Source organism: Pezoporus occidentalis, unplaced genomic scaffold, assembly GCF_034315485.1.
Source record: "Pezoporus occidentalis ecotype Australia unplaced genomic scaffold, CSIRO_AGI_Poc_V1 ctg328, whole genome shotgun sequence".
Taxonomy (NCBI): domain Eukaryota; kingdom Metazoa; phylum Chordata; class Aves; order Psittaciformes; family Psittacidae; genus Pezoporus; species Pezoporus occidentalis.
The window spans coordinates 91,089-116,784 of NW_026915246.1; the positions used below are offsets into that span (position 1 = coordinate 91,089).

Sequence of the window (25,696 nt, forward strand, 5' to 3'; positions counted from 1 at the left end):
AAAGCTGGTGCCAGCTTGGCTCTGTGCTGCTCTCCAGAGCCCATCAAACCAGGGATCAATGCTTTTAGGTGTTCACTTTGCAGGGAAAGCTGCTGGATGTGCATTGTCCACAGCAGCGCAGAGTGCTTCACTTGGGAGAGGAGATTCCAGAAAACAGGAGTGTGGAAGTAGGAGATAGGGCTTCCTTCTGCTCATGTCCTTCAGCATCACAGCAGTTGCTGCTGACAGCATGAGGAATTCCCTTTGCTAAAATGAGAGCTGTCGGAGCAGGTTAGAGTCTGTCTGCAGGTGGAAGAAGAGCAGAGCCAAACAGGGTCACTGCACTCCCTGCTGCCAACCCACTGGAGCACCTGGGTGCTCGATGGATGTTGGGAATAAAATCCATGTTTCCTGAGCAGCATCAGGACCCAAGTGGGACCTTGGCTGCTCCACAGGCAGATCTAGCATGACCCTCAAAGGATGGTGCTGGCCTAGTGCCATCCTTTATCATCCTATCACTTATTTTTGGGGGTGTGCTTGGGCAGCCTTCAGAAAGCAGCAGGAGCTCCTTGCCCATATCCTCGTTTTAGTGGTGTTTGGTATATGTCTAGCAAAACATCTTTAAGGCCAGAGAGGGGTGTCTGGTTTCTTATCTGCTGTACCCATTCTGGTGCGTGGGGGAGCAGCGAGCTGGCAGCATCTCGGAGAGCAAAACAGCAGAGTGTTTTTGTAAGGGGATGTGGGGAAACCTTCCTTGAGAACAGACTTTATGTCACAGTGTTTATTGCTTCAAGGCTTGGGTGGGTGGGGTGTGGGCTGCATCCCTTTCAGGTAAAAGCCATCTGCAGAGGTGGAGCTCTCTTTGTTGTTTTTGTTCATTTCTCTTCTGCAGAAAGCCACAAAGAAAGGATTTTTCTGCGCAAACAGGGGAAAGAGGCATCACTGGAGCGAGCCAGGAGGGTGCAGTTTGCAAAAAGCACGTTTGAAGGTGAAACGGAGGAATTACTCCAGAGCATAGCACCAGCAGTTTGTTAACACAGCGGGGTTTAGGGACCGAGACGCACGCAGCAGTTACCACCGGTTCCATCCTTTCTGCTCAACCCCTGCCAGCTGTGGCTTTAACGTTCACACCTCTGCTAAAGTTTGTTCTCACCTGCACAAGGGTGACTAAACCCGAGTCATCACCGAGGCCTGGGCTCCGATAACAGGGTTTTGCTTGGTTAAAATCACTTGGGTGTGTTTAAATTCAACCAAACTAAACTGACTCTGCTTTTTAGCCTGATTGTCCGCAGGGAACTGGAATACGATTCAGGTAACGCTGTTGGAGCTCACTCCTTTATTCCAGGGCTGAGTTTTCGCCAGGGCCCAGCTGGAATGTCTTCATTGGAGCATTTCTGAGCTCTTCCCACTTGGTGTCAGCATCTCTCAACGAGAGGGCTGCGGTCGGTCCTGCTCGCCTGCAGGTTTACCCGGGCTGTAACCAGAGAGCGAGGTTTCGCTTGGAAGCCTTTTCCTAAGAGCGTGATTTTCCATGTCCGGGGTGGCTGAAGGCAAGAGGAGAGGAGCTTGGATGGACAAGGGGAAGGCTGTGTCCCTGCTCTCTTGAGAACTCACAGCCTTGCCCCTCTCCTCCCTGCTAGTTACTGGTGCTGTGTGATGAGCACAGCCAAAGCGGGGCTGTGACCATGGACTCGGTCTGGATGTGCTGTTGGAGCCTGCCTGGGCTGTTGGGTCTTTCCAGACATCACCTAGGGCTTGGGGACAGTGTCAGTGCATTGTGAGAGTGTCTCCTGCTGCCTGGCTTTGCATTTAGTCTGTGTTTTTTTACTTCAGATGGCTTCCCCTTGCAGGAAGGAGAAGGGAGTGTTTTCAGCCTGGTTACAAGTCACTGAAGTTTCGTTTCATTGCGTGTTTCAGGCCATGTGCCATGACTGACAGACTGGATGCATGTCTGCAGGACACAGGGCCTCGTGAGGAAAGGCTCTTTTCGTATTGCTGGTTGTAAAGGGAACTCATTTCCAAGCTGAAGATCACCATTACTGCTTGGCATGGAGATACCTCCCTCCTTCCCAGTGCCGTCCAGGAGCTGGGAGGCATGGCCAGTTGTTAGAGCCAGGAGGTGACTCAAGAACACGCAGGCTCCCCTCTGCTCTTGCTTCTCCTGCCCCTCTCCCACCCCGTGTGTTTTGCATGCTGGAGGGCACCATGCAAAGTTGTGGTGTCACTTAGGTGCAACACGTCTGAGGCTCAGCTGCGTTTTAATGGCTCCTAACGGGCTGGCTGGACCATGATCCCGAGGGAGAAAGACTAAACCTCCCCAGGGATGTGGAACAGAGCGCTCTGCTCGGGTGAGCTGCTGCAGAGCAGGGTGTGATGCCCTGTGTGCTCCCTATTGTAGCTTAGGAGCGGGTCTCTGGGGTGAGCATGTACCAGAAGCCCTATGTCCCCAGAGGGGAGCATCTCTTCTGCAGAGGTGATGTCTCACTAGTGCATCACCTCCTTGTGCAGGAGCATCAGTGGCCCTGATGCTGGGCTGGCTGTCACAGGAGCCAGGAGAGCTGTGCTGTAGTGCTCGCAGGACGATGCTTCACCATGAGCGGGTGAGCTGGCATGTTGAGTACGCATCCAAAGGCTGGAGCCCATGTCGTGCCCTCAACAGGATGCCCAGCTGAGGAGGCAGGTTCTGGCAGCGTTTCAGGTCTTGCTTGTGATGGTGCCGAGACCGTTTGTGTTGGGTGTTATCTGCAGAGCGCTTCACAACAGCCTCCAGTGCCTCTGGGCTGTCTGTTGGGCTGTGCAGGCAGCCTGGCACACGAGGGGGTGCTCATCCTGCAGCCCGGTGTGGAGGCTGGCCAGGAGCTCCCGGTAACGAAGACGTTCTGGTGAGGGTTGGAAGGATCCGGTCGCTGGGCAGGCCTGCTGCAATCCCCTCGGAGCCTGGCTGCTGGGGCCTGGGCAGTGACACTCGGTGACCATCACCCTCTGCACGTGCTTGGGTCACGAAGAGTGAGGAGCAGCAGCCTTGTAGCTCCCTGTGAGCCTCTGGCAAGGCAGGTGAGGGCGAGCGGCTGCGAAGGAAGGTGTTAACCTCTTCCAAGGAGCCTTGCACAACTCCCTGTCGAAGAGCAGGGCTGAGCTGCACAGTGGCAATAGCTGCTGGCTGTGTTAGTCATCCAGAAAGAGACTTGTTTTTCCTTCCCCCCACCCTGGCACGGGCCCTAGAGGTTCTTTCTCACTGCTTGGTGTGGCCAAAAGTGAGCAGAAGAAACACGTTATCTCCATGGGAATCTGACAACTTTCCCCTGAAATCACGAGCTGCTGTTTGTGCCGCTCCAGTGGTGAGCTTTGGCACTGGGGGGGGGTGAGTTTTGCTGTGTATGCATCACGAATGCACGCAGACGTGAAGGTGCGTGTGCGTGTTCGCACCTCCTGCCATGTGAACGTGGGGACGGGCGAGTCCCTGCTAAGAAGATGCAAAGTGGAGGGTACAGGATAGAAACCTGCAAGGTTGGGCTTGCTACCTGTGGTAGTTACACCAAGGACCTGGGTGGAGTGGAGGGGTTTGTGCCCACCAGTCGCTGTCAGAGGTGGGGCAGTGTGCTGCTGCTGCTGCTGCTGCTGCTGCTGCAGAGGGGAAGAGTGATTCCTCTTGTAATCAAAATTGCTCAACCAGGATGCTTAACTTGCCAGAGCACAAGAAGGCCCCTGGGGTCAGAGGAAGTCACCAGGGTTATCTTGGTTGGACAAAGGTTTATTGGGGTGTCCAACTCAGCACCTTCATTTTCAGACAGCTGGGTGGGAAATGAGCGGCCTTTGTTGGGTGAGACATAAAAACCTTCGTGTCTCTTGGAGGTGAAGGCTTGAAGGAGCCTTTGGAGAAGGCATTTTGACTCGTGAGTCACTGCTCTTGCAGGGGTTTGTCTTTCACTGCCTGCTTAGTGAAGCGTGGTTAACAGCACCTTTCCCCTCCCCTGGAGCATTCGGCCACTTGCAGGTTGGTTGTTGGCTGAGTATGAACCAAGACATCCCCGCAGAGGAGCGCAGCTTTTGAGCTTTACACTGCGGCGTAGCCTTGAGGACAGGTAGGGCCCGGGAAGTGGCTTCATTTCTCACCCTCCCGAGCAGTTCTGGGGTTCTCCAAGCCTTAACAGACCTACATGAAATCCAGCTGCTCGTGTAGCACATCCAATAGAGCTCAGCACCCAAGGGAGAGCGCTGCAAAGCGGTTTCTCCTTCCTGGGTTGTTTCGGGAGGAGCCTGGGTTGTGTGTGTGTAGCCACTGGGGTTTTGCCTTCTCTCCTCCCTTGTGTTCATAGCATGAAAGAGTCATACCAGCTCTCACGTGTCCCGTGGCTTTAGTGGGGTTCAGACTGTGCTCCTCGTCGTGGAAGAAGGAACTTGAACCGATGGGAGAAGTTCTCATTTTGGTACAGGATGCTGTGTCCAGGAAAGCTGTTTGGATTATTTATTGCCCTGGAAGTTATTTGGTCTTTCCCTCCCCTGCAGGATGATTTCAGACACTGGAGCTGTCCTTCAGTCACAGAGGATCCCCCCCAAAAGCACATTATCGCTCAAAAATCGGGGTTTTAGACAACAATGCTCATCACCAGAGAGAGGAAATGTCTGCTTGCTGCCTTCTTTTAGACAATTGAATTAGAACCCCCGAAGCAGCAGGAAGGGAAGTCGGAGTTTCGCTTCCTGCAAGCTGAAGATTTGCGTGGGTTCAGCGATGACAAATACATGAGCTCATGCTTAGACGGGCTCTGCATCTGCCACGCACGTGGCAAAGGTGAGCTCAAAGTCTCCCTGCTTGTTAGGACCTGAGTTTGATGTCTGTGGCAGTGACAAGCGTTTGCCTAACCCTGCCAACGGCTGCCTCCCTGCTTGGGCAATACTCTTGGCTCTGTGAAGAACTGGGGGCTTGCTGAAAGATGGGAGTGAAAAGTAACTTCCAGGGCAGGCTGGAGGTGGGGTAGCCCAGAGCTGTGCGTGCGTGTACCTGACACTGCTGTAAAACCTGGAGCCATGAGGCCTGCCTTGTTTCAGGGTGGGAAGGCTCCGATGTGTGGTGCTGGGAGCAGAGGAGCTGCCTCCAGTACTGCTTTTGCAGGGGCAGTTAGGGGGTGTTAGGGGCAGTTACCTGCTTTAGTGCTTGGGGAAGAAGAGCAGGGTTGACTCGGGTAAGGTGGTCTGGCAATGGGTTGTGCTGCTGTCATTAGACACAGCCCAGAACCATAGAATGGTTTGGGTTGGAAAGGACCTCAAGGTCATCCAGTTCCAAGCCCCTGCCATGGGTAGGGACACCTCACATTAAACCATGCCCCCCATGCTGTTTGTTTCTTCCTTATATTCCAACTGCATGTTCTTGTCCCATCCTTTGTGCTGAGAGCAGGCTCTGAGCCGGTCCTGCCACCTTCTCATCCATGACAAACCTCTGCTTTTCAGTCTGGTCAGGCCCTTTGCTCTACCTGCTTTGAGGTCACAAAGCTGCCCGTGATAATGCAAACCAGGGGCAGCTGAGGTCTGAGCTGACTTCAGTTTCCCCAGACCCATCATAGTCAGGTAAGAAGGGAGAAATCCCCTGGTGTGGAGAGAAATCCCCTTGGAGGAGGTGTCCCCCTTGTGCTGGCCTGCTGGGAAGGAAGATGGTCGGCTGTGCCCCTGTGGTGTGACACCTCTGCCCTCAGAACAGGCCTTTGGGTTCTTGTTCCATATAGAAGATGGGGGGAGAGGAAAGCAGAGCCCACTCTCAGCCACTCTGATTGCTGCAGGATGCCACCACCCTTCCTCGGCTCACACACGCTTTATTTTTAGGCTTGCCTCTCAACTCCAGCTCATTCTTTCTTAGGGTGACAAGGACTTTCCTCCCGCAGCTACCCAGGGGGCACATCAGAAACCACAGCCCTGCCTGGGGATGCTTCCCCTTCCTGCTCACGTTAACCAGTTCATTCACCAGCGAGGGATGGGAGGCAGCACCTGGAGCACGAGAAGGGAGAGGACCAACCGGTATCTGCTTTGAGATGGGTGGGAGAAGCTGCACTTAGTGAGGCCTCGTAATGATTTACTTCCCTCTCATTCCAGTTCATCTCCCTCCCAGCCCAGATCCCTTTGGCACTGAGGGCTTTTAAATGTATGTGCCTAGCTGAAGCACTCGCAGGCAAGGAAGAATGCTTAACAGCCCATGCTTTATTGGAGCTTGGGAGTGATGAAGAGGCTTTGCACAGTGACTTGGAGAAGGGATTACGGGAATGCCCTGGTGTCCACCTGGCTGTGACTAGGTGGGAGATGCCTCTCCTGCTTTTGGGTTCACTGCAGATGAATGACCCCCTCCTGTAACGAGGGCCAGGCGTTTTTAATTGACTTTTCAAAGAAGATTTAAACCTGAGATTGGTCCCAGTCCCCAGAGAAGTGAGAAAGGAAACTTCGTTCTCTGTCTTGCTGGTGAAAGGCATTAAAATGGGTTAAATCTATCCTAGAAATGCACTTTTTCTTTGGCCTGTAACTTGTTCTGTGTATATTTAGCTAGGATATTTGTGGCCTGAGGTGCAGCCTTGCACGGTTCTTGGTGGGCTGAGTTGCACTGGGTTGTAAATCCCAGTTTTCTTAACGTTCAGGAGCTTCACTGTTTGAAGGCTTGGTTCCAGGTCACCTCTGAAGGGGCCCAGGGAATTGCTGAGAGATTGGTGGCTTTCTGCACATCCCTGGTTCTGTTTCCCCTTGTGTATGCCCTGGTGCAGAGCTCCTGCTCCCGCAGGCTGCAGCTCTTGCACAGATGAGCTCCCTGCACTCGGGGCAGTTGGGGCTTCTGACCTAGCTGTAGTGAGCAAGCCCTCATGTTTATTGCAGGAGCCATGGCTTGAGGCTGTTACTGTCTGCAGTTGTATTGTGGTGTTGAGGTCTTGAGGTGCTCCTGACCACTGCTTGTACCTCTGGGCCGGATGCTGAAACTCGCCTAATACTTTCTCTCTAGGGAGAAACCATGACAGACGTGTTTAGTGAAAGCAGAAATGGTGCTTCAGTTTAGCACTCAAACGTCAAGCTGCGTGTCTTCTGGTTTGCTATGGGGCTCCTTCCTTTCTCATCCCATGGTTGCCATCAAGAGACAATGTTTTGTGAAGGATATTGATCATCCCTGTGTGCCTTGAGGCATGGCTTAGCTGGGGAGGCCAGGAGGAAAAGGTCTGTGCACATTCATCCTGCCACATAGGCCTGGTTGAGTGGCAGAGCTGGATTAGCCATGCAGCACACCACGACTACCGTGGCAGTTACTGCTTGTACCTCAGGGGTCGGTGGTGTGGCCACCAGAGCTGCCATCACTGCCTCTCCCCGCAGCAGTCTGCACAGGGATGTGGTGTTTCATTACTGATTGCCCTTTCAGTGTGAAAGTGAGCAGTAAAACATTACACCATCATTTCGCACATGAACGTTGGTCAAGTCACCTTCAGGTGTATCCAGTGGAGTTAAAGCAGTTGGGCTAAGTGTTAAAATAGAGGCTACTACTTAACCTGTTGGTGACTTGGTTACTCTATAGTGCATCAGCAGAGGAAGGAAAGCAGCTCTTTTTCTACTTAGTTTATTTTACAGGCTTTTTTTCCTGCAGGGCTGCTATGAAGCTGGGTTGGTCAGCAGGCAGCTCTTGATATCAACTATTCTCATACATATGAGATGCATCCTATGGAGGAAATACCATGGCAAACCAAAGGTACTGTTTAAAAAATGGTATAATTTATTGTCCAAATATAGCAAAATACAGTCAGTTTTCAGACCTCAGCAGGGAACTTCGAGTCAGGATCTTGGGCTGCTGTTGATGGGATTCATCTCGGGAAGTGGCAAAGTTGTTTTGTCTGTTCAATCGGCTGGCTGATAAAAACCTGAAGGGTTCTCAGTCTGTAGGAGGGGAACGGCTTTTATCAGTCAGGGGACAAGTGCACTTGCATGTTCTGCAGGTCTCCTTGCTAGAATAAGTTAGGTGGAAGTATTTTGTGGGAGAAGTTATGGTTATAGCAGTGTATTTTCAGGGTACATTCAGGTACACATTTATCTTCCTCCGTACAAAGCAGCTTTACATATACGCATATACATTGAGAATACATTGTTAATGATGAAGAAAACTAACCTGAGCCTGTATTATGGGTATTCCTTGCTCTGGCAGGGTTGTCCTTAGCCCAGGGTCTTGCCTGGGTGAGGATTATAGGAACAAACCCCGGACAACTGACTCGTCAGTGTCAGCTGTAAGCCCCATGTCAGAGGTCAGAGAAGCAGCACTTGTGCACGTGTTACATGGACATCCTACCAGCAAATGCATTGAACAGTTGGATGGGGGGCAGGCAGGTGATGAGGAGCAGAATGTGCTTTCTTCCCCATTCCCAGCTCTTGGCAACATCCCGTACCCCAGAGCCAAAGGGTTTATGAAGAAGAATGGATTTAATTGTGATGGCAGGCAGCTGTGTAACTGGCAGCCTTGTCTGAAACCCAGCTAACGGAATTCTTTCCTTGGGAGGTTGATTGTAATTCTCGTGTCTCTAAAGGAATGTTTGTCAAGCTATGATCCAGAGCGTTCCCTGCAGCGCTCCTCATGGATCTACCTGTGCTATTGAAAAAGGTACAAACGTCTTCCTCGTGGGGCTCGGTATGTCCGTGGGAACATGCCTCGTTCCCAACAAAGCTGCTGTTCTGGAGGGTGAGGCTCTGCACCCACGCCAGCAGTTCCCAGGGTGTTCGTCTGTCCTTAGGAATCTTGGCCCCTGCAGTAAAAGCACCAGCTGGCATTGCATTCTGGGCTTCTTTTCCAGGCCTTACTTTACGTGACAATAACCTGTTGTTCAGCTGCCACTTTCCTTTCAAGTGCTGACCCTGGCAGCAATCTTGAACACGTCACCGTCCTTTGCGTTGAAATCACACCAGTGAATGGCATCTTTCTGAGCAGGGGCTGTGCGACTGCCAAACACGTTTTCAATAGCTTATAAGTGAAATACATACCTGACTTCAAAGCCAGCTGCTAAAGGCCTTCTAGAAGGACACGTCGATTGGGAAGGGAGAAGAAAACCCCACGTTCCTGCTTATCTCTGGAGGTCAGCAAGCAACAGCACAGAAGGCCCCATGTGTACGTGCCCACCATGGCCCGTAAGGCCAGGTACGAGCAAGCTTCAGATACTGATAGACTGGAGCGGTTGGACCATGGGCACAACTACATCCAGAATTTGAATGTTTTGCCTTAAGAAATGCCTGGGTTTGCCCTGGGCTTGAATCTTTAAAATCCTGAGGATCCTGGCACCTGGTTATTTGGAGCCCATCGGCCTTGGGCCCTTTCAGAAGCGAAAGGAGACTTTCTTTCCGGGGTGAAGCAGCATTTCTAAAGAATTCAAGTCAATATTGGGATGGAATCACTTGTGCTCCTTAGGAGGCACCTTCTTTATAGGTGAAACACCCGATGCAGGTGGAACTGGAGTGGAATTTGTACTTTCCTTGAGAAACATAAGAGTTTCCACAATAATATATGAAGTTATTGAAATGATATCTATCATATGTATGGCTTTAGGATTAGTTATGGACATTTCTCACTTTTCATGGGGGAAGGCAGGGTGAAGATTGGTGTGCTTGGATACTTCACAGCTTACAAGCTTGGAGCCTGAGGCTGCTCGTGCTGTTCTGGCTTGAAGAGTGGATCAGTTCCACGGGCATCATTTCTGTAGGTATGGAAGAGCAATAGGCAGTCCTGTTAAAAGCAACATTCAAAGCAAGGATGATGCTCTCGGAAGTTCTTGCTTAGTTCTTGTCTGCTTCTCTTGGTATTCGTTGCTTTTAGGGAGAATGTTCTGAACATTTCTCATTTTGACTAGGAAAGACTAAAATAAAGGTGAAATGATGGGATAAGTTCTAGACTCACCAGGCTCCCTCTGCCTTGCCCTGCTGTTAGTCCCAGCTTTACTGGAGTCTCTCCATCCATGGGAGTATTGGCTAGCAGTGCTTGTTGCCTGAAGCAGGCAGAGCCTCCTGGGTTCTCCTCTTTCCTACAGTAGTGGCAGGTCTTGCTCTACCAATAGCTCAGAACAGAGGATGTGTACAGGACTACTGCAGCTCGGCCAAAGCCTGCCTGGAGCTCGGCTCATGGGGAGAACGTGGTGGTCGTCTCTGTCTCCATGGCGTAGGAGAACCTCTTGCTCTCGCGGCAGGTTGAGAGCTGCAAGAGGCGCTGCTGGCTCAGGCAGCCCAATTCCTTCAGGAGCTTGAAGAGGTCGTTGCGGAATTTGACGCCAATGAAGGCATAGAGGAAAGGGTTGAGGCAGCAGCGGAAGCAGGCCAGGGTGTAGGTCACGTCATCTGCCACGTCGAGCTGCTTGCTCTCCTCACACGAGCTGGTGTGGTTGAAGGCTGAGATGGTCTTGGCCAGCATGACACCGTTGTAGGGCAGCTGGAAGATAACAAAGACAATTACCACGGCGATGATGACTTTGATGGCTTTGTTCTTCTCAAAGTTGCGGGCCTGCAGTAATGTTTTGATGATGATGAGGTAGCAGGCAGACATGACCAGCAAGGGAAATAAGAAGCCAAAAACCATCTGGGACACTTTGATGCCGGCGTTGAAGGTCTGCAAGTCGTGAGCGATGATGGAACAATGGGGATTGTTGTCCACGTTTTTTACACCACTGTGAACCAGCTCAGGGATTGAGAGGATGAAGGCCAGGAGCCAAATGAGGGTGCATGTAACCTTGCTAATGAATATCATCCGGGGACGAAAGCGGTGGGCTGAGGCAGCCTGGACAATGGCAAAGTACCTGTCGATGCTGATGGACAGGAGGAGCAGCATCCCGCTGAAGAAACTCATTCTGCAGATGCAATACACAGCTTTGCAGGCAAACTTCCCAAAAAGCCAGTGCTTGGCTACAGTTGTGGCCCAAAAGGGGAGGGTCAGCAGGAAGAGGATGTCTGCCAGGGCCAGGTTCAGCAAATAGATGTCTGTCATGGTTTTGAGCCTCTTGAAGTAGATGTAGGTGAGCACCACCAGCCCGTTCCCCAGCAGCCCTGTGAAGCAGATGAGGGCGTACATGGCTGGGAGGAAGGCAGCGCGGAAGTTACGGACATCATCCTTCTCACACAGGACCTCGAACTCGTTGTAGTCGATGGTGGTGTTGGAGTCATAGTAATCGGTGACGTTGTTTCCAGCACAGACCTACAACGGGGGAGAAAAGGAGAGTATTGGGACAGGTACCATGCCCCTCGTGGTGTTGGGAGGGGGGCCTGGTGCTGCCCTGTGAGCAGGCAGGATTACCCAGCCACGGCCAGCAGAGAAGTCCCAGGGAGTTCCCAAGCGTTGGCTCATGCCAACACCATGAAGAGCTGGCAAGGTCTCATGGCCAAAACCACTTCCCGTAAGTACATGGGGTTTAGGGGCTTTTTTTTAGGCTCAAAGTGGGAATTCCACCCGCACTCTTTAGTGCTCAGCCACAGTGCCACCTGCAAATCTCAAACGTGTGGCTGCTTTCCAGAGTGGTTCAGGACCCACGTACAGCTCTTTGTGAAGAGCTTTTCCAAGTGTGAAAGATAACACATCCTTCAGCGTTCTCCTTCTCTCAGCAGGGACATTTCCTCTTGACTGACTACTCGTGGCATTTGCTAACCTGAGCATTCCCTCCCTTCTCCCACCTGCAATAGTCCTGTTGCTCACTCCTCACTTGTGGCAGCGCTAGAAGAAGGCTGCAGTGGTGGTGGTGGCTCCCAACAGCAGCAACCTTGCATGGGGAGGTCCCATCCCCACAGTGAGGGGTGAGCCCGGGGGTGCCTGGAGCTCCATGGGAGAATGAAGTTGGAGCCTCCCCGGGCTCTTTTCTCTGTTAAATTAATAGAGGTGTTGATGAGACTGGGAGGAAACTTGGAGTGAAGCAGGAAACTGTTACGGTGCTGGCACAGACACGTTGCCGGTGTCTCATTCAGGCTCCTGCCCCTGATTTAAGTTCTGATTAGTCTTGTTTTATCTTCCTACACTGTCTTAACACACAGGGCAGAGCGAGCCTGTGGTCTCTGTGCCCTGTTTTTTTGAGCCTTATTAGTCTCCAGCACCTTCTCTCCATCGCACAGAGATGAAAGGTTTCCCCTGGATACCTCTGCCTGTTATCACCAAGTATCTCTGCGTGCTCTCCATCTCAGGCAGGTTTGGCTTTCACCACATCCTGCCTGCTAGCTGGAGGCATGCCACCAGAAGTGAAAGGGAAAAGAAAGAGGCTGCAAAGCCCTCCCTGCTCTGCTGAGCCTCTTGGAGAGCCTGAGCTGGGGGCCGTGGTGTGGCTGAGGCTGCTCCTGTGGCTGTGAGAGCGCGAGCGCTGGGGCCAGGCTGTGGTTCAGGAGCAGGTCATGGCACAGCTCCGTGCTCTGGGTTCTCCTTCCCCCTTCACATTCACTCTGAGCGGGAACAGGCAGAAGAAGATACTGAACTCCTCCTCCTTGAGCACATCAGCTCTTCAACAGTGAATGCAGTCGCTGAAGACTGAGGTCCTCAATGCTTTGACCAGGTGCTGCAAAGAGCATCGAGCTGGCTCTTCACAAGCACTCCGCATAGGATGCTCTTGTCTTTCCTGAAAATGCTCTTTTTGGTGCTAAAGGGGACTTAGTTCTAACAGTCCCGGCCACCTCAATGGCAGTATATGTCATTGCTGCTGCTCTCTCTTTGTCTTCATTCCTCTTGTTTTCTGTCCAGCTTCTGCTCTGCTGCCTCACCGCCCACCTCCTGCTGGGCTGGAGCCGTGCTGTGAGCAGCCGTGTCCCCACACATCTTTCAGGGCTGTGGGCGGTTGCTTTGTGCCTGTCAGAGCTTTCAAGATCTCTCCCTCCCCACAACAAAAACACAACTGGATTTCAACAGTTTTTAAGCTGGTTTTAACATCTTACCTGAAAAAACAGGGGCAGGCTGAGAACAAGAGCGACCTTTAACGGCTTGCCTGTAGGAGAAGGAGACACTGTGTCAGAGTGAGCAGCTCACTGGGGCTTCCCACATGATGCTCACTTTGAAAACGCAGCCGTGGTGTACCTGACCCTGCAAAACTCCCCACGGCTGGTTAACTAACGGTGAAGATGCTCACGCGAGAACCCAGGGCCACATAGCAGGTACTGTCAGAGCACGCATGAAGCCTCAGGAGTGTGGTCCTTCCAGTTTCGCCTGTAAAGGCTGGTAGCTTGGGAGAGCAAACCCCTGCATCTTTACTGCGTGGATGTTCTTTCCCTGCAGACAGCCAGCAGCCTGGCTCCTGTGCCTGTTCTGAGCTCAGGGTGTAGCCTGCTCGACCCATGTGAAAGCACAAAGCTGGGAGTGCACTACATTTCTCCCAGCTGCTCCCTGGCAGCGCTGCACAACAGGAAAGCTCTGCTCCCATCACTGAACCTGCCTTGAAATTTATTGCTTGTGTCTAAATGTCAGAGTTGGCTTCTGCTGCCTTTGGCTGCGGAGATGGAGGATGCTGACAGCTGGGAGGAAGAGCTGAGGTCAGAGCCAGATGTGATAATGGTGAGAGCAATCTCAGACCAACAGTTCTTCCTGCTGTGGTTAGCAGAGGCATAGGGGCCAGTGAAAACTTTCTCTTCACTCTATTTAAAGCGTGTGCCAGCATCTGCCTCAGGCAGTTGTGACTGAAATGATCTGACAGCCATGAGAAAGCCTCGGCCTCTGCTCTTGCACGAGCAGGAGATGTGCTCTTCCTTGAGGGAGAGTTGCCATTGGCTGCTCTGAGCACTGAGCTGCTCATTGTAGGCTGTGTCTGTAGGCACCGGTGAGTTCCCTGCATCACAGTCACTCACTTCCCTGCTCGTTCATGATTCTGTGATTACCTGGTGCAGGATCCCTGAGCACACCTCTGCAGGAGCTGCCTTTGGTTTCCAGCTGCCCTTTTCTCCTAGGGAGTGTGGCTTTTCCATGCAGTTCTGTTTCTGCAGAGTTCCCTTACACCCTCCCCTGCTCTGCCAGGCTCATGTTCAGGTATGGTACTGGACCAGAAGGATGAACTCCCACTACTTCAGGTGACTGCAGCTGCATCCCCACTTTAAATCGCATGCAGCAGCATCGTTACTAACAGTTACTTTGGTAGCTGTGAATGGAGACACTCGTTTTGAGTGGTGATGTGTGGGTGAGAGATCCTCAGCCACGTGTGAAACACTCGTACTTCCCATGCCCAGAGCCTGGTTGTGAGCTTCCCCTTGTGTCCCTCAGAATTCTGTGCCACCTTCCCCCCTTGTTTTGATCTTTTACACTCGTGCAGCTGGCTGCTCAGTTGTGTTCCTCCATCCCTCACCTTCTCTGAGCCCTCCTGAGGGAACCCGAGTGTATCAGTGCATTGGTAGTGCATTTTACAGTCAGGAATGGAGTATGGCGAGGAGGTGGGGGGAAGCTTGGATAAATGTTCTTGTCTCTAGTCTCTGTATGCGGCCAGTGGCTTTCACCCTGAGCAGTTGCAGGCTGCAGGAAGAGGTTTGGTGAGCATCTCTCCCTTCAAGCTGATCTAACTTCTGCATATTACACACAGGAAATACACTGAAAGCCCAAATGACTTGAACCTGCTGGGTGAATTTAAGCAAGCCTAGGCTGTAACTGCCCTTCCTGCCTGGGACACAGGCATGGGGTCCCTGACCTCTGCCTCAAGAGCCAGTCCTTTGAGTCCACCCTCTCAAACACCTGATTTCCAGGGGCCTCCTGGAGCTGGTGCTTGTGTCTGCCTGGGGATGGACAATAACTGCGCCTGCTGGCCCAGGGGCTGAGGCCCCAGAGGTAAGTCACCTCCTGGCTGCTGTATAATAAGGAGGCAGAGGAGAAGAGCCGCTGACAGCCCAGGGAGGAGAGGCCCCAACCTCGGCCCCGCTCCATCAGTGCCTTGCTCTTGGCATTCCTTGAGTTGCATCCTTCTGTTATCTCTGCCCCCAGCACAGCCCCAGCCCTTCCTTAATCTGACAAGCCATGAGTGCACAGCCCTGGGGATCTGCTTGGCTTTTCTGGTCTTCTCTTTCCTAACACGCTGCGAAGTGTCAAACTGAATAGGATGCTGCAGTGACTCAAGTACTGGTCCCGGAGCAGTTCAGCTGACTCATTCCTTTGAAGAGCATCACACTCTTTTCTCTCTCAGTTGCTGTTTCAAGTGCCTTAAATGTCAAAGGACTTTTCAACAGCAAGAAGCTCATCCTGTTTCGTCCCCTCTTTCTGCACCCCCACCTCAGCTTACACATTTGCCAAGGCAGAACCAGGATGACAACGCAGCCTCCTGGTTTTCCCACAGGAATTCTTTGAGCAAGTGCCTGTGTCACCAGATTTGGGCAGACAGGACACAACTCTTAGGGGGCTGGGGCAGGGAACAGAGGCAAAGGAGCGGCAGGAAAGAGATGAGGCATGCTCTGGTGTTTAATTCTGGGTATCTTTCTTTACTTTTTGTTTCTCCTCCCTGCTCCCCTCTGGCAGTTTTCTGCTGTGGGTATTTTCCTAAAGTTTTGTTCCTCAAAATACCAAGAAGGAAAACCCCCTCAAAAGTCCCCACAAACAGTTGCACTGAAACCTCATTTATAGAAAGACCAAAAACCCATTGCAGCAAATGAGTCAGATGCATTAGAAAGCCCTACATCAGGTGCTGCAGTTCTCAAAAGGATGCTCCTGTTCTGCAGGACCTGGGAAAAGGGGGACAGGAGGATTGCTCCATGCAAATGAAAGAGGGAAGGGGTCTGCTCTGTGCTGTTGATGCAGGGCAGGGGGAGAGGAGGCAGCAACCCATCAGTTTTGAGACTCTTCCTCCATGGAGTAAGCACAAGGCGTGGGATTCATCCCTCTGAACTCAAGCCCTTGACATCTGGTTGAGGCTCCCTCGACAGCAAAGGGAAAGAACCGGGTGCTTTTGGTGTTTTAAAGTCATGGTTCAGCTGCCAGGGGGTGGGCATCAGGGTGCAGGTTCATTCCCTGCTGCGGCAGAAGGGTCAGCGAGTTTAGACAGGAGCATCCCATCCAGTTCACCTGAATCTCCCCCAGCATCAGCAGCAAATCTGAAGATAAAAGCAGCTGTAGGAGGCCATGAATCCTCTCCAGGCGTGCCCAGAGAAGTCAGAAGTATTTGGTAGCAGAAAGTCTATGCAGAGGAGAGAAGAGGAGCAGAAACAGCAGTGTAGGGTGGTTAAACGGGAGTGGAATCCTGCAGGACAGAGCCGTGGCTCAGCTCCGACCCAAGCAGGTCAGGCAGTGCGGGAGCAGAGCTGCCCCTCTCTGCTGGTGCTAGGGAATGCACGGGATGAGCAGCAGGAGTCGGGAATGCTTTAGGGAGCGTTGGTCCAGCCGAGCAAGCCTGCTCTGGTTAAACCCATCTGCTGTCGACCAGAACTGCGGAGCAAAGGTTTCAGTCTCAAGCACCTTGGCACATGTGTAGGTGGCGGGTAAGGCGCTGTTTATCTCTTGAAGCATGGTTTCAGGTGCCTGCTCACCACCAGAGCAGTGGGGTTTTGGGTGAAGAACCGTGTATTTCTGAGAACAATTAATCATACCCGGGTGCTGTAATGACTCTGCTCAGTGCCCCTTCTCCCCCCCTTTGCCCCTCTGCTCCTTAGAGCTGGCACAGGAAAGAGACCATCATTTCAGGAGTGCACAGAAGCAATGGAACAAGGTCCTGCTTTTATCATGTGCTCATACATGTGTTACAGCAGAAAACGGGTTACCTGCCACCTCCCTTTTTAGGACATTGTGACTCCAAAGACAAGATAAGCAGAGATAAGCAAGTTAAAAAGCCAATTGTGTTTCCTACATAACTGTTAACAAGAAGCAATCCTGCTATGCAGCTTCAAGAGCAGCTGTTCTGGAATATTCCCCTGAAGTATGGTAGTAGGGCAGAAATAGCAGGAAACTTGTGCTGCTTTTCTTGTCAGGTTCTCACTGATCCTTTCCTTTTCCTGCCACAATTAACCCCTGGGGTTGGGATGCTCAGGGAACCCTCCTGCATCCCAGCTGATTTCAAGCTCTGATTTAAAAATGTCCCAGAGGAAAGGCAGTGGCACCTCCCATTGCACCTCTGGAACAGAGCTTTACTGGGCTGAACTCCCATGCCTCTCACCATCCTTATTGCAGCTCTGACTGGGCTGGCTGGCATGGAGAGGTAGTGATTGTATTCTAAATCCTCTTTGGTTAGTCTGGTTATAAACCAACTTACCCACTTGAGCTATTGCATTTGTGCCTCCTCCCTGCACTCCCTGGCAACTGGGAGTAGTGTTTGCAAACATCTGAGCAATAAAAACCCACAAGCCCATAGGGGAAGGAATAAATCAGAGTCTGAGAGGCAAGAAGAGCCTGCATCTTATCTGCCCCATCTTGGCCCCACAGTGCCACCCCTTCCTATGGCCACCTACCTACCCGAGCTCCTGGAGGCTGATGCCTGCAGAGCTCTGCCTGAGAACCAGCAACAGATGGCAAAAGGAAGGGTGAAGCTTTGAGCAGGAGCCACTGCACACACCCATGCCCTGAGGGAGGTTATGCTCCAAAGAGGAGAGGAGTGCACTTGCTCTCCCCTGGTGCTTTGTGGCAGGGTGATGCAGAGGGAGAGACCCCTGAGGGTGCGTTGACTCCGGAGCAAGCACAAACCCCAGCTCCCTATAGCAAAGCTCTGCTGCTGTGCTGGAGGTGTTCATTAATGGAAACCCTTTACAAGAGACTGGACAGACTCAGCCAGCAATAACTCACACAGGCTTGCTCCTAATTCCATGATTCATTCATTGACTGCTGCCAAGGAGAGAGCATTCCTGGTCTTCAGTTGTTGTTAAGAACGTAGAAGGAAAGGTACAAATTGTGTGAGACGAGCTCATTTGCTTCGGGACAAAACAGCCCCTGAAAACTGCCTCCGAGCCTATTTCGTGTGTGTGCTTCTGAAGTAATTGATTTGAGGTTTTTTGAGCTTCTCAAAGGGAACTGTGCCTTTTTTTATAGCGCTGCATATGAGGAAGATGAAAGTCATTTGTATCAAATGCTCTGTTAAAAGCGCTCCATCTTTGTGACACAGGACACGAATTCGGGCATGGTTAATAAAGCCAAAGACAAGCCAGAGGCTGCAGAGCAGGTACTCACCCCCCTCCATGGTCTGGTTTCAGAGATGCAGGCACAAGGTTAGTAAGAGCATCGCATGCTCCAGCGCAGCCTCCCCACGCCGCAGCTCCTGCCAGAGACCCTCTTTGGGATACTCTCTTTTATACTTCCTGCACCCCTGCAAGCTCCCGGCACGCCCCGGTGTCACTGACACTCACTGGACCCTCCTCCTCCTCCTCCTCCTCATGCTTTCAGCAGCACGGGAGAGCCGTGCTCGGTGCCACGCTGCCGTCACACGCTTGGGGGTTCAGGTACTTCCTCAGTGCCTGCACCGCGGCACACGCGGTGTGCTGACACCCATCAGATGGAGTCATTGCAGGGACAAGAGGGAAGTCTGCTCCCTTGTCATCTCTCCTCTCCGTCCACATGGCAGACCCTGAGAAGGGCATGAGAGAAGGTGTTCAACCACCACACGAAACACCTCTGGGTGCAGGAGTGCCAGTGGCCACATCCTTCACTGCTCTCCCACCTGCTTGCAGCATCCTCTGCAAGGCAAGTGGCTTCAGCCAGACATCACCTTGTGAGTGGTCTCTTTCCCACACACTAAATGCTATGGCCAGTAAATTCGGTAGTCCGTGGCTCTTGAGGAAAGGAAACACTTCCCTGTTGGGAAAAGCCAATTTGTTCTCCTCTAGCATAGTTTAGTGCTGGAAGATCTGAAGATTTGTTGTTGTTAGAAATAACAAGATTACAGTGGAATGTTTCTATTTGAATTACTTTAAGATACCATAATGGCCAACCACAGCCAAAACAGGAGATTCAAGTATGGAAGAGTCTGATCCTAAACCTACTGATCGCCTTGCCCTGAACACCAACTGCTTCAGCATGAAGCCAAGTCTTTCCCTCCCTAGCTCTCTCAAGCCCAAATTAAATACACCTGAAGTGGAGGAGCCTGTGTAAACCCATCCACAGCCCAGCTGGCACTTAAAAACCTCCTCAGTGCTCCCCTCTCAGTGGGGCCATCACTGCTGTGGTTCTGATCCCATTCTGGGGTGCTTCATGGGCAGGATGCTGGCACTTGGAGGTTTATCAGGGTTTTTATCTGGTGCCACAGGAGGTGCCCTGCGCTGCCCTTCGCGCTCCCAGCGCACATCACTGCCTTCTCTTACGGTGTGAGAAGCACGCTCGCTTCTTGCTTATCTCCACAGGCACACGCAGTTCGCATCTCTGAGAGTCTATTTATTGCTCTGTTTGCTCTTTGTTTGTCGATTATCCAGGCAGGTACTGCCTGAGAGAGCTTTATCTTGTAACCGCTTCCGCCAAGCGGGACTGGAGATGAAAGACTTCTCTCAGGTACAGGCAGAATACTTGGAAATGGTGGGTGTAAAGCTTTGAACCGAAGCCTTGGTGCTGGCTGTGGAGCGGTGGGTGTGTAGGCACCGGCACCCAGCACTCACTGCTACAGGGGGAGAGGCGGCGTCTGGCTGAATCCATCCACAGCGAGACAGAATCCACCCGAGCCAGACAGGGAGAGAAAGCAGCCAAGCAGCTGGTTGTACTTTGTTTTCTGCTCAGACTCCCAAGCTTTAACTTCAGCGTTTCAGGACGTGCCAGGTTCTGTGCTGTCGGAGCCAACCCAAGCAAATTGTTTTCCCTAAAAAAAGAATGGGAATATTTTAAAATAAACAATTTACTCTGTCTTTATGACACTGAATCTTCTTGTGCAGTCATGTCTCACACCTAGGGAGTTCTCAAAGCGGTTATTAAAGCTTTGCTTAATGTGATCGTGTGTATTTGCAGTCTACTTCGTGCCTTGGTGATCCTGTCTCTTTGGCATATTCCCTTTACCATGTGCATCCCGTGAGTAACTGGCAGTGCCAGGCCTGAGCTGTGCCTAGGAAAGCCACACTGGGCTGGTTGCTCACCAGAACACATTCGTTACCCTAAAGTTAAATTAACAATTAACTATGTATATACAGTTAGAAGTACATATCTATATATATGTAAATATGGAAGCCAAGTGACCAGATATTTTCAGTCTTATATTAGAAACTCTGCTCACCTCCACTGCAGGAAGGGTGGGAACCAGCAGTGAGAACCTGCTGCCCAGCTCACAGCACTTGGACCTGGATGGCAGCTGTTCGTCAATGTGATTTCTCAAAAGCAAATGCAGTTCCTAATGAATTCCCCAGGAAGTTAGCTCAGAAAGAAGGAATTCAGTTCAGGTTGGTTCCACTTCATCTGAAACACTGAATTTGCTGAACTGAATCGAAACAAGTAACGTGGAATTGAGCTGACGTGAAATTGTAGCTCGTTCAGCAATGAAATATCTCATGGGAACCTGTGTGATGTACATCTGTGTGTAAGACTGGACTGCCTGCAGTCTGTCCCCCAGCTAAGTCACTCGGACAAGCCAAGATGGAAAGGATCCCAGTGCTGAGGAGACGGTGCCTGGCCAGCCTGGGCTGTGTGATCTTAGAAAGCAGAACTGCTGAGGCTCTGGTGTACGGTTCATTCTGAGGAGAGCATGGCACGGGGTGGTTTTGCATCCTGAACTCAAACCCTGCCTGTATTTTCCACTGGTTTTCTATAAGTGAATCGAGATGAAACCAGCCCCAAAAGGCGCTTGCCCAGCGGTGGCGGGTCCAGGTGGGCGCAGCTGCTCTCACCCGGGTCAGCACACTGGTTTTGCATACAAGTAAAAGCATCCCACTTCAAACCCATGTATCGCAGGTCCCTTGCAATCTGCTGACCTGTCCTTCTCTTGCCTTGCACCCTGCCACAGGACAAGATGCTATGGAGCTCCCAGGGAAGCACCAGCTCCATCCCCCTGCTCCCTGCTCTGCTGTTCTGCTCCATCACTGACCTAAAGCACCAGGAAGGGTTTCTCCCCTTCGCTAGAGGAAGCCAGAGTCACCCGGACAGAAGCATTGGTAAGTCAAGGGTGAACCTTATTCAACTGCCCACTTCCCAGTAACATCCCTCCTCTTACGTCAAGGAGGGGCACTGATGTCTTCTCTGCTCTTAGTTTTGCCCAGCAGTGACAAAACAAGACCTTGGGATCTCCCATGTCCAGCTTTGCCTCCTGCCCAAACATCCCCCTCAGCTCCCCAGCTACTGAGCTGGCATTTGGGAGGCACACAGGGAGAGTTTGCGTGCTGATGTCAGGAGGTTTGCCTGGGGAAGGAGCTCCAACCCAGTTGTCCTTCAGGCAAAGAAAATAGCAGAAGTTAAAACTATGAGTAAATTCCTGACATTAAGAGCAGCCCGAGCTGGGAATCCTCACCAAGAGGAGCTCTTAGAGTGGTTGTAGGGGGATGCCCTGAAAAACATCTCATGATTGTGATCTCCCCGCGAGGTTAATAAAAGATCCTTATCCTCCCAGCAGAGGAAGCAATCAGTGCAGCGGGCAGGCTCCTCTCAGCGATGTGCAGTTGCCCATGGTGCCGGTTATGCAGCCGCAGGAGGGCAGGGCTCACGCTGGGTGCTGCTGGGAAGTCAGCTTCCCCCTGCCTGCGTCACGCCACGGGTGATGGCCTTTCTCCCCAGTTTATTTTTGGAGCAGAAAAGCAGAAAAGGGGCAGTTTTAGGCGACCGGCATCTGCTCCGCACTGAGGCAGCTTCCCAGCAGTGCAGGAGCTGAGCCATGAGGAGGGAAACGTACTCAGAGATGGAGATGGAGGCTGGCAGAGGCACAGCCCCTCTGCTTGCTACCCCTGGCCCCTACCCCCCTGTTCTGGTGGCTCCTCTGTGCCCTCAGCCCAGGCTTGGTGGCTTCCTGGGAGATCTGCTTCAGTTTGTGCCCACGCCACCAGGGCCGTTTGTACACGGAGGGGCCTGTGATGAACAAACAGATCCTTTCTGGCCTGGGCTAATGTGAGGGACAGTGCAGGCCCCAGGATAACGGGTGGGGAAAGGAGAGGAGATAAGAAGTAGGAAGGAAGTGGTCCACGGCCATTGGTTATGTCTAGAGAGTGTTTTGAAGCCTTCCCTGTTCTTCATTCCCTAGTGAGCAATGACTTGTTTAGGGAGATAAAGAGAGAGCATTGGGTCTCCTAAAGAAAACTGAGGGTTAAAGCATCTGCTGGCTGTACAGGGAGCATCCTTCCTGCAAGCTGATGTTACCGTGTTCAGAAGGTGCAAGATTGAGCACCAGTCTGCTGCTGTCTTTGAAAGCAAGCTGGATTTAGAAACAGGGAATAACCACGTCAGTGGTTTCTCCAAGAGCAGCTCATCCGGCCGCCTCTGTCACACACCTGGGATTCTTCATCCCTGGCCTTAGGAAATGATCATAAACAAATCCCATTTGATTTTTCACTCTGTTGTTACTATCACTCTTTCTGGAATTGGTGCCAGGATTAAAGGAGCTTTTCCTTGCCTTCTTAATAGAATTGAGTGAAAAAAGGGGCAAATTGAAAGTAGCTGTTTACAGAAACTACAGACTTCTCAAAGTCACAAGTGAGGCTGTACGTGATGATTTACACCAAAATAAGACACCAACCCGATAACTGCAAAACCACTTCAAAAAACCCCTCGAAGGCTGTGGAAAAAAAAGCATCAAAGTGAAAGAAGGGAACTGAGAACAACAAGAGAGGGACTTAAACCAGAGCAGGATCCCTGCTCTCAAGCCATCAGCGTAGTAGCTGTTCTCCACTTGGTTATCCAAGATGCCAAGAGAGCTTCAAGCTGATTCCTAGCCTCTGCTAAAGTTGTACCAGCATCTATTACAGCACCCACAGCATCTATCACAGCACCCAGACCTGCGTTTCTCTGCCCAGGCATGCAGTAGCAGTCATTGGGAGCTGACAACAAAGGCAAGGCTCAAATCCGGAATTCCCTGCTCCATCTGAACTGTGATAAGAACTGTTCTGACAGCGGCCGGTTCCTGAACACCGCACACTTGTCGGTCCCTTTTCCCAACAGTGCCAGGACTTCTTCCTAAGATCCCATCTCAATCTCCCTCTCCCAGTTCAAAGCCATTATTTCTTTTCCCTGAAGTGTCCAAGGATATACTGATAAATTCACTTGCACAGACTAAAGTGGATTAGTTAAACCATATTAAGCCCACACAAAGATCACTCTTACTGGGAGTTAACATGATCTTGATTCAGTTTATATCTTAATTCACATTGAAAATTAAATGAGTGCAGCTATAAACTCCCCTTATGGACTAACTGAATCGTGTGTAGCAGGATTGCTGAGCAGGGGCATGTCAAGTTACCCAAGAGCAAAGTGAAAATGGCATCCATTTGCCTGGGAAAACAAGCTGGACTGACCCTTCTTGGCAGGAGACACATGCCCAGACCAACCTTTGCTGGTGCAGAAGTGGTTTTCCTCAATGCCCCTGCACACAGGATTCTTCCCTGGGATCCCTTTGTCACACCTGGAGCATTTTCCACAATAGCTCTTTGTTAGAAAGCTGGAAAAAGAAAAGGAAGAAGATAGATTCTGTGCTCTTTTTAATGCTTTTCTCTTTGCCATCATCTAGATGAAGCTAGAAACCCATAACTGCCACTCAGTTGCCAACAGGAGCGTGATGGTAAGCTCACGTGCAGTACCTGATGCATTGGTACAACACAATGCGCAGGCTTGCAGCATGGGGGGAGTCAAATGCACAGCCCTGCTGCAGTCATGCTGCTGGCTGCCGCTTCCTAGGTGTTACACAAGAGCAGGGTAAGAGCCAGGAGCAGTTCGCACCCAAGGGTACCGCGGTGTTTTCCTGCGCTCCAGCTCCACACAGGCAATGCAGGACGTTGAGAGACGCCTGGTGGCAGCCCTTGATCCAGCTCATGCACCCCTGCAAGCTCCCAGCCTGAGCCGCAGCTCATCCGGAGCCGCTGAGGAGCAGGATTCCCAATATTCCAGCAGCTGGGACTGCTGGGAACACTTGTCAGTTGAAGGGCTGGAAGGAGAGGTAAGCAAAGGAGCGAAGATGGTGCAGCTTTAGTGGCGCTGTCAGCACAGGGGTGTTGGGTTGGTGGCCAGCCCGGGGGCATTTTCTTCAAGCAGCTTTTGATAAATTCAGAAAATAATCCAAAATAGCTTTTTTTTGTTGTTTTTTTTTAATCAAATAAAAAGCCAGGGCTGCCCAGCTGGGATTCAGCACAACAGCTGGGAGGAACAAAGGGAGAAATACACTATCAGGGACCCTCGAGACAGAACCTGCTCTGTAACTGGAGACCCAGCTGCTGCACACCAGCACAACACGATGCTGCGAGTGGCAGCTCCCATTTCCCCACACACCATGGGCTGCCCTTGCCTCCATTTGTGCCAGGATTCGGCTTTACTTTGACATTTCATCCCTCTAAAGCTCAATTAATCTGCTTTCTTTCTGTCACAGGGATAATCCTTTCTGCAAGCACAGATTCGACACCCGAAGCCCTCATTGTGCTGGAAGCCCATCAGCTTTGCAAACCTCCCACGTGATGCACACGCAGGTGATGATTTTGCTTAAACCCCCAAGAAGTTTGGGGATTTTGTTCCTCCTGAAGTTTAGCTGCTGGACAAACATCAGACTTTTGTCTTTCATGGGATGCTGACAGCAGTCACGTACACAGACGAGTGCTTTGGGAGGATAGTGAGGAGCATAAACCACCTGTATTTTACCAGGAGCAAAGCACTGCACCTCTGGAATTGCTTTTGAACAATCTCAAAAGGGCCCTGGTTCATATTTGAACACCTAAACCCTTTCAGTGTTTCCCCTTTGGGGCCTGCTCCATGCTGTGGGCCTGTTCTTGTAGTTCAGTTTTGTAGGTCAAAAGTGTTTTGGGTGATAAAATCTAATAATTACAGTAATGCAGTAATAAAAAAAAACCAAAAAAACCCTTTAAGAGCTTTTTTTTTTTTTTAACCCAGGCTTCTTCATAACCTTTACAAAATGTATTTTTGTGGTGAGATAAAAGCATAGTTTTGAGAAGTACCCAGTGCAGAAGGGAACCTTTGCCTCCTTGACTTTACCTGCAGGAGGCACAGAACAGCAGAGCTGTGGGGATGTCAGAGGTCACAAAACAGCAGGCAAGCTCAGAAAACTGTTTTTTTCACGAACATTAAAAACAAAGCAGAGAAAACAACTCCCTCACCGTGATGCAATGCTTTGGATTTGCCTCTTCACTTCCGTGTCAGTCCCTGTGGGTGTGAAAGACTTGCCAGCTCTGAGGCACCCGGGGGTGCCCAGCGACTGTCTCCAGTGATACAAACGCTCTCAGCACCCAAAGCACAGCCTGCACCCACAGCAGCATGTCCCTAAGGAGCTAGGGGACACTCACCACAGCTGGAGGAAGCAGGAGCTCCAGGAGATGACACCCCTTTGCCACATAAAGCACATGAAGACTTAAAGCAGCAGCCAGATTAACACCAGAGAGCCCACCAAGCAAGAGCACAACCCACTCGTGGGCTTTAACTGCTCCATCCTCCTCATGGGAGGAAGCAGGTCCTGCTGAGCCCCTCCAGGTGGGTGTGTGGGCTCATGAGGAGCTCCAATGAGCTGCTCTTCATCAGAGGTGTCAAGTGGGCAGCAGTTCCCAGCTGCAGCCTGGGGAGCAGCGGGGATGGGGAAGGGTTGTTGCAGGAGCGCAGCAAAGGAGCCGGGGTTCTCACCAGGCCAGTCCCTGATGCTCATGTCCCTTGGGGGCTGGTCAGTGCTCAAAACGCTGCCCACCAGGCACTTGTTCAGGTTTGCATGTGCTTGGAGGAGTTATT

At 51.5% G+C, this 25,696-nt stretch overlaps 1 protein-coding gene across 2 annotated transcripts; it reads right to left on the reverse strand.

Annotated features, from left to right (window-relative positions):
- Window positions 1-8,648: 8,648 nt before the first annotated feature.
- CCR7 (C-C motif chemokine receptor 7) lies at window positions 8,649-18,161 on the reverse strand. 2 transcript variants are annotated; one of them, XM_062629076.1, is made up of 3 exons: window positions 18,041-18,161; window positions 12,862-12,911; window positions 8,649-11,149 (listed from the first exon to the last, which is right to left on the reverse strand). In XM_062629076.1, the coding sequence occupies exons 1-3, from the start codon at window positions 18,048-18,050 to the stop codon at window positions 10,085-10,087; spliced, it is 1,125 nt and encodes a 374-aa protein (XP_062485060.1). In that variant the 5' UTR covers window positions 18,051-18,161; the 3' UTR covers window positions 8,649-10,084. The 2 variants fall into 2 exon arrangements, with proteins under 2 accessions (XP_062485060.1, XP_062485061.1); XM_062629077.1 differs by lacking the exon at window positions 12,862-12,911 and having other exon boundaries at window positions 18,041-18,115.
- Window positions 18,162-25,696: the final 7,535 nt, after the last annotated feature.